At 50.2% G+C, this 8,255-nt stretch overlaps 1 protein-coding gene across 2 annotated transcripts in view; it reads right to left on the bottom strand.

Moving 5' to 3' along the window:
• Positions 1-4,655: 4,655 nt before the first annotated feature.
• UVRAG (UV radiation resistance associated) overlaps positions 4,656-8,255 on the bottom strand; it is a 320,861-nt gene continuing 317,261 nt past the window's right edge. For both annotated transcript variants that reach the window (XM_032427162.1, XM_032427163.1), the window contains one exon: positions 4,656-8,116. In XM_032427162.1, the coding sequence (XP_032283053.1) occupies positions 7,414-8,116 (703 nt within the window). In that variant the 3' untranslated portion in view covers positions 4,656-7,413. The remainder of the gene's footprint in view (positions 8,117-8,255) is intronic.

The raw sequence follows: 8,255 nt of genomic DNA, 5'->3' as shown, positions 1-8,255 counted from the left end.
CTCATCAGCAATTCGGTTAACTTAGCGGAGTACAATCCATCTGGCAGAGTAGGTAGTATCTGTCTCTTTCCTGTAGGTAACAGTTCTGGAGGGTTCGAGCTGTGTCTAGGGAGCGTGGAGGATGGCTGAAGGCCGCCACCAGGGAGGAGGTGACTGCAATCCAGGCAGAGACCCCAGCCACTGGCTGCCCCCTCCCTGGGCAGCCAGCCAGTCCTTGCCCCTGAGCCTCAGGAATCGCCCTCAAAAGGCTGGAAAGCCGCCGCCACCTGCCTGTACCCTGGGACAGTCATCCCATCAGGCTGCGGTCCCAGGCGTCGGGCGTCAGGGGCTAGGCGGGAAAACCGCAGCTCCCACCCTCTGCAGAAGGGCGCTCTAGTCCAGTCCTGCCCTCCCTGCCTTCCTCCTGTCCCCCTCTGACCCAGGTAATGTCTGCACCACCCCCGGGGCTCCCCTCTCCCCAACCCCCTCCCATTTGCTCTGAGACCTTGCTCCTCTCATTGCTCTGTCTTCTTCCTGAACCTTCACCTGCTCCCGGCTACTGCCTCCTGGTTTCCTCCCATTAGCACTTACACGAGATCTGCCCTCGGCCTCACATTCCTCTCCAGCTTCCACGCTATTTCTCTCCATTTCTTTACAGGTAAACTTCTTGGGAGTGCTGTCTACACAGGCTGTCCCCGCTCTCACTACCACTGCCCCGGCCCCCTCACTGGTCCTCCAAGCGTGCAGGGTGCGGACAGTAACTGCCTGTGGCATGAAGAGATAAATACAGGGCCCCGGAAATTCCTTCTCTCCAGCCTCTTGCCCTGGCTGGTAGCCCTGCCCCCATTTGATCCCCTTGACATACCTGTTGGACGCAGCTAAGGTGCGTCCTCAAAGGTGACCCTCTGGCTCCCTGTATCTTACGTGTCTGTGAGTCACACTTCACACGGCTGAACCCGTGAGCTTTGACAGCTACACCACATTTCTGACAGTTACAAATGGACATTTCCAGTCCCTGGAAAGTTGCAATCCACCTCACAACACAATGCTCATGAGGTGCGGACTTCTTCTACTGCTTGGGCAGGAATGTCCTCCTTAGCAAGGGGCTCCTGAACGGGGAAGAGCTACTGTAGCTGGCAGGGTGTTCAGATGGCCGGGCAGAGGGAGCTGGCTACATACGGGGCCTTGATAAGGCACAGGGTGCAGAAGGGGCTCTGGGGAGGGGTCAGGGTTTGGTTTCGCCCCAGTGTGGCTCTGGGATCTGCGTGATCTCGGGCGGGTCACCCGCCCTCAGGGGCCTTCTGTGGGCTTCCTGGTCAGGTGGTGATGGTAACACATGCCCCCGTCTCCCCGCGGCTGTCCTCGGCGTCAGATGCTATCATGGAAGCGGCTGGGGTGGGACAGGACACACCACACGTTTGAGGAGTCACGGCGTCGAAGTGCAGGTATCTGTAGGGCGGCAGGCTCAGCCCCTGCACTGGTTTCCCAGCTGGTGGTGGCTCATCCCACTCAGGGTGTGTACTGAAACTGTGATAATCCCTCAAACGTGCACCTCTTTTTACTGTTTACAAAAGCCCCGCTCCAGAGTCTCAGCTAATCCATGGACAGTTCTGCCTCTAAAGGTCGCCGGTGATTTTTGAGGCCGACTCTGGGCACGCTGGGCCCCCACAGAGCTCCCAAGGGACCAAGAGACAGGCGCAGGTGACTTACAAAATCCTCACCTCTATGCTCTCATTCTCCCATGCCCCCAACTTCAGGAGCACCCGCCATGTGCCACCAGAGAGCTCAGACAGGGCTGGGGACAGAGCGGTCAAGGCAACTGGAAGGTTTCTGGAAGCAAAGGGTGTGGCCTCGAGGTCAGCAAGCTTTAGAGACCTCTATTGCATGAGCAAAAGCTCCCGTACCATCCGCATGAAAGGTAGCCTGGGGCGGGGAGGGGGGTCCCCTCCCAGCACAGTAACAAGGTGTGGCCAAGCCCCTCACCTGAAGAGCAAGAAATCTGTGGACACGAAGTGATGCCTGTTTCTTCAAGGAACAGGTTGTTCCCTGTAAGTGAAGTAAACATTTTTTTGCAAGTAAAATTTTGAGAGAACGAGTTTCTCTCTTAAAATATCAAAACTTAGTTCAACCATTTCCCTTAAAATATTTTATGCATTGTCCTATCAAACTAAAACAAATTTATCATTTTCCTGAGGACAGAGGGCCATCTTTAGGAACGGTAGAAGTCATTCTAGCTGAGTTTTTAAAATTTTTGTTATAGATTTCACAAGGATCTTGAGCAGATGGCAGCGTGGTAGCTGTTCTGCTGCACACAAATCCCTGAGCGGAAGTAGGCTGTGTTAAGTGGCTTAGCCCCAAGCTCTCCACCACAGGCAGAGGGGGCACGGGAGGGTCCTCTCCTTTTCTGCCATGCTCTGGAGCCCAAGGCCAGCCGAGGCAGGTTTTGAAGAATGAATACCAAACTGCTCTTAAGGCAAGAAGAACCTCTGTCCGGGCACAAGGGAAAACCTGAGCAAGGAGCTGGCTTCACTTTTCAGAGGATCACATGGGCTCAGAGAAGTCAAGGGCCTTGTTTGGGTCACACAGCCGGTGAGCAGCAGGCTGGCTGGGATCTGTCAGGCCGCGGGCTCCTTGCTCATACATCCAGACCGCTTCCTTCCTGCTTGTATCTGCTTCTTGAGAGTCAGGTTACCCCGTATTTCTGTCCACTCGCACCCTCCATTCCTCCGAATCTGCTGCCTGTAATTAACGGGGACCGAGGGAAGCTGATTGCAGTTGTGTCTTGGACAGAACCGAAGGGATGCCCGCCTGCCGCGGGCCCGCTTGTGATGTGCCCCGGGCTCGGCTGGCTGCGGCGGCCTCGCCAACTGGCAGTCTGTCTCACTTTTATCCAGATTCAAGACCATTCTTCTTCTGGATTGCGGACATCGCCAGCCTCTAAAATGTGTGCAATGATTTTATAGACATGTTTTTTATTCATTTAAAATCCACAAGGCTGAGCTGTCTACCTACAAAACTGTAATTAGATGCGCTAGGAGGGGGAGAAAAAAAAAAGAAAAAGCTTCTATCTACTTCAAGCAAAATTAAGAGCTCTGGGCACCAGTTCAGCATGCGGTGAGGCGGCCAGCAGCTGTTTAAGAGAATATTTATGGATGAGGTGGGCCTGAATAAGCTCATCTGCCAGGTGTTAAAAAACATGCAAATTAAGCTAATTAGGCTTATAGACCATGTCTCAACACTGTGTCCATACCACCCACTAAAACACTTCGGAACACTTGACATTTGTTTAGAGCTTAGTTTTTCAAAAGCCCAGTTTCAGCCCTGACACATTCTCAGTGTGTACAGAATAAATATCTGCACTTCAGTTGCCCCCCCCCACCGCCCCCCACGGCCTGGTATAGATGATGCCAGAAATCCTTGTTGAAGGACTAACTCCTCCCAATGTGCATGGTGCTTTGCAATGATCACTAAGTGCTTTCATAAAAATATTAATCTCTTCTAACACGAAATCCAACCTCGTATGGGGTGGGGGTGGGGGGTGCACCATCCCTACGCCACAGAGCAGGGGCCAGATTCAGAGATGAGGTGGCTGTGCCCAAGTGTTAGAACAGGAAATGGTGAGAACAAGTCTTGGGCATCCTGTCACTAGGCGGGGGCCCTCCTGTAGGACAAAAGGGACCACCGGAGGAGTGGGGGCCCTTAAAAATTCAATGACTTGAGCAGGGTCACAGGTTCCAAGTGGCTGAGTCGGGGCCTTGGGAGTCAGCTTCTGCAGATCAGACGCTGGCTGCACTGTGTCCGCCCAGTACCTGCCCTGCCCGTGACCCAGTACTTACCCTGAAAACATCAGGGCGCAAGGAGGCGCCTCTTTTTCAGACAGACTTTTTTTTTCACAACAAAATAGGAAAGAAGATTAAACAGACTCAAGTCTGCTTACCACTACTGAAGTCCAGCCCCGACTTGGCTGCCGGCTGCTACTCAGATCTAACCAAGTTACTCTTCTGCTTCACCGCCTGGGAAGGGTGCCTCCCAGCTGTGTCTCTCCCCCTGCCGCCCCCCGCAAGCGTCTAAATCTCCTGTCTCAGCACCTGACAGCCTTCCCCACCGGCCTGCAATTCAATCTCTCCTCACCTTTCTTCACATCTACTCAGGCCACTAGCAGGGGAAAACTTGCCAATTTGCAAACACTCGAGGCCCTGCCTTGCCTCTGGGCCTTTGCCCATGCTGTGCCCTCCACCTGCAATATCTTAGACATCTTTCATCCCATCTAGCTTTCATCTGCATGACCTCCACGAACCTTTCCCGATCCCTGAGTCAGTGAGCTTTCTCTGCATTCCACACCCTGGCTATACATCTCTCCGTCACAGAATTGATCACACTGAATTCTAACGCAACAACACGCCCATCCCCTACCCTCCACCCCTAGAACACATGGCAGAGGCCAAGGCTTATTGATCTTTGTATTAACCTTGCTTAGCCCAGTCCCTCACAGAGAGAGAGCTAGCTCAGTAAATGTGAAATGGCTGGCTGACTGTTTTACGAACAAGGTTTTCATAGTTAACTCAGCTTCAACATGAAATTCAAAACAATGAAGACGGGACTCAAACATGGCAGGGAAATAACATACACTTTTACTCTCAAAATAAATACTAATCAATTTTATTTTATAAATACAGATGCTGAGTTTTCTTCCAATTACCAACAGATCAGTTTCACATGCCATTTATTATTGGTGGTGGTTTAAAAAATTATTTAAATAACTGGTTAGGTCAAGATAAATGGGCACCATTAGAACTGCTAAAAAAATATAGCTGGATACAATCTTCCAAAACTAATATTCTGAGGGGGAAAAAAAATCTCTGGAATTTCTAAAGTGGGCAAGGGGAAGTGGAGAGAGAGAACACAATCAAATATTCATTTGATAACATTTGCCGGCTGTTAAAATTGTCTCAGCTACATGAAAACGGAAAGGGCTCTTAGAAGTTCCAACATGGATAGCAGTGAATTGCATTTCAGCTTATATCCTCAAAGCAGATTTTATTTATTTTTTAGTGATTTACGAGACTAATTAAAAAGATTAGTAGGAGATAGTAACTCATCCCATATTTTGGCCTTGGCCACTTTAAACAGAGGCAAAACGAATTCTGCAGCTTTGGAAAATGTTGAGCAGAGCTCCTCCTGGAGATATATAATACTGCAGGTTCTACCCAAGGCAAGGCAGAAACTGGAGGCACCGAACAAATGCAACGAAAACCTGAAACCCAAACCAAAGGAACCCAAACCTAGTGGTGGCGCTGTGAGGCTAATGTCACTGAACACGGTGTGGACCGAGCCAATGCATGGGTAACCGGTTCTGAGCTAATGATATTCAGCGACAAGGCTCCGTGCTGTGGGTCCCAGAATCAGGAAGTCCACAGACAGGAGACTGACAGAGCCCCAGAGCCCCGGGTTCTGTCTGGCTGTGTGGAACCTGAGATGAACATGGTAACTAGGGGTGCTCATCCAAGCAGGGGGATGCCAAGACCCAGGCTCCAGGGCCTGCACCTCAGTGTACCCGGTCTTTAAGTCTGGCATGAAGTTTGAAGTCCACTCCCATCTGTGGACCTTAAGCCACATGTGATGCGCCTCCCATTGTTCACTACTAACACAGCCCTTCCAAAACCTTGTCCTTTTGGGGGGTGCGGGTGGGTGTTATTTCACTGGAAGGCTCCAACAGGCCCACAGCTATCTCCCCCCTCGTGGACTCTAACATGAGTGACAGTACACCGCGAAGAAGCTGTGACTCGACAGACGGCTTCTGCGTTAGGTCTGGAGGAGTTCCGCCTCTTTCTGTGGAATAAGATGGATTTCTCCAGATCAAGTTAAAGCTCTTAATTGCTTGCAGGTCGGGTCTGTCTGTCAAGCATGGATTCAGTGAGATCTCTTTATGTGGAAAATAACAACATGAACTATTCTGCTTGATAATGTAGCTGTCAATTAGAACTTGAGCCCAAGAGTGCTCAGACAACACACGAAAAGGACCGTGAGGCCTCGGAGCCCAGTTGTTGCCAGACTCCCGGGCGGTCCGTGTGTGAGGGCGTTTGTGTGGCTACACAAACCGTGTCGACTCAAGCCGACGACACTGCTGTGGACAGAGCCGCGGTTTCGGTTCAGGCTCGCCCTGTCATGATGTAACATGGAGATGCAGCTTCAAGATGAATGTCAAAACTGGAAAAAACAAATCGGGTCAAGTGAAGCAAATTCAGTTTTTATTCTTCTATACAATACATGGATATATGCATAAATTTTCCTTAAAGAGCTTGCAACCCTGAGGCAATGTCCTTGGGTATATAAAGTATAGAGCAATAGCAAATGAGATCTGAGCTCCAGGAATGAAATCGGACTTCAAGAACATAATTTACTATGAATGCACCTGCACACATACCAATAGAATCTACGCCTCATCTAAGCCTCTTCATCCAATTATCCCGACTGCCCTGCGGTCTGCACATCGGACAGCCTGACTCTCTCCAGATTTTACATCATATCCAGCACCTTCCTTTCCAACTGGAATTTAATAAATTAGCATGGAATTTACATATAGGGATTTCTGTCTGGTGAGTGCATTGCCAGAGAGCACGCCTGGTTTTTGACTGCAGCATCTGCCCACATAGAAACTCTGGCCCCCAAAGGGGATTGGATGCCATCTGACTGTTGTAACCTTGGGGGGGGGGGGGATGTCCTAGAGCATCCCCTGGGATCTACCACAGAGGTGAGGTTTTTCCTCTAATTTCAGGGTTATACCAAGGTATGGCTGAGCTGAGGAGGTGGAAGGTGTTGGCTTCTGCATTCAAGAACCAGTGAATCTGATGTCCTGTTTTCAGGGTGCACAACCCATCCACTGTGAAGATGGGGCAGCAGATGGGGTGACTGGGGGCAGGGGCAGGGAGGCCTGGGTGTAAGGAGACCATTGTGCTTCTTATTCATCAAACTCATGGATGGTCAAAGGTCTTTCAGTAAATGGTGAAAACCTTTTTTGGATTATTTGGTTTTCCCAAGCTTTATAAACTATGGTGAGGGCAAATGCTTATGAGAAACTAAAAGTGAGCTTATTATATTATTTATATATTATCATCTCCCCTCTGAGGATAGCACAGAAGTGTAAATTAAAAAGCAGACAAATACCTATAAGGTGACTCGAGCTAGAGAGTGACTTTTGCCTTAAAACAATCGTCAGGCCTGAAAAGCAAATCTTGCAAGCAAAATCTAACTTTGTCTGGCCCACTGATACACAATGATCCTGAGTCCCTCCTTGATTTACAAAGTCTGTTTTTTGAGGAATATCCTCCATTAATATTCATTTTGTGTCATAATTATTACAAGGGGTAACCAGTGCAGCTTTATCCTCCTTTTAGGCAGCGCCTCTGTCCTGGTCCTACTGGCTGTCTGCTCACTTCACTTATCAGAACTCCTGCGTGGCCGGCGGAAGCTGGACACGTTTTCATTCAGTGCATAGATCCTTCGGGAGAACTCTTCAAATTCTCCCAGAACTTGCTCGTCACACTCCACTGCCACGGCACTATCCACCGGGATGCAGTTAAAGGCTTCCAGCTGATCGCCTGAGGTGAAACCTGTGGCTTCCATGCCGATGATCTCTTCCGCTTGCTCCACAGTACAGCAGAGCTCGGGCTCTGAGACCGGGCGGAAGTCCCCCGGGACGCGGACGCCGGGGGAGCCAGCCTGCTCGCTGGGCAGCAGAGTGCCGTTGACGGTGGCTGCATGCCCAGAGAGGGCTTCTTCTTGTTCCTGGCTAGTGTTCACACTCACATGACCTCCATTTAATCTGTCACCCAAATCAACTCCTTTTTTCTTGTTTTCTTTGGAGAGGTCCAAGGAGGTATCCAAGGAGGAGGACAGAGATGTTGTCTTTCTCTCGGACTCTCCTATGGAAGGGATGGCGGGAACAGGCTGGGCGAGTGCTGAGTTGTAACTGGGAGGAGGTGTTTTGTACTGGAGTCTCTCATTCTCTGAGCTGGCCCGTTTTCGGTGTCCTTTGTCTGGGGACGGGATCCCCCCAGAGAAGCCTACATCTGCGCCTCCAAATACGGAGCTTTGTCTCTTTGGAACAGGGATTGCACTGGAGGTGTGATGTCTGTCGCTGGAAGACAAACAAAAACGAGAAGTTACTTTGAACTTCCGAACTCAGCCTAAGCCTTCTGGACCCAGAGACAGGAAACGACATACTTAGGTTTGAGAGAATAAAAATTGATAATAATCAACCTTAGTATTAATTGTAG

This window comes from Phoca vitulina, unplaced genomic scaffold (genome assembly GCF_004348235.1).
Source record: "Phoca vitulina isolate PV1807 unplaced genomic scaffold, GSC_HSeal_1.0 scaffold36, whole genome shotgun sequence".
Classification (NCBI taxonomy): Eukaryota; Metazoa; Chordata; class Mammalia; order Carnivora; family Phocidae; genus Phoca; species Phoca vitulina.
Note: the sequence above shows the minus strand (reverse complement) of the source record. Positions and strands in the feature narration are given on the sequence as shown.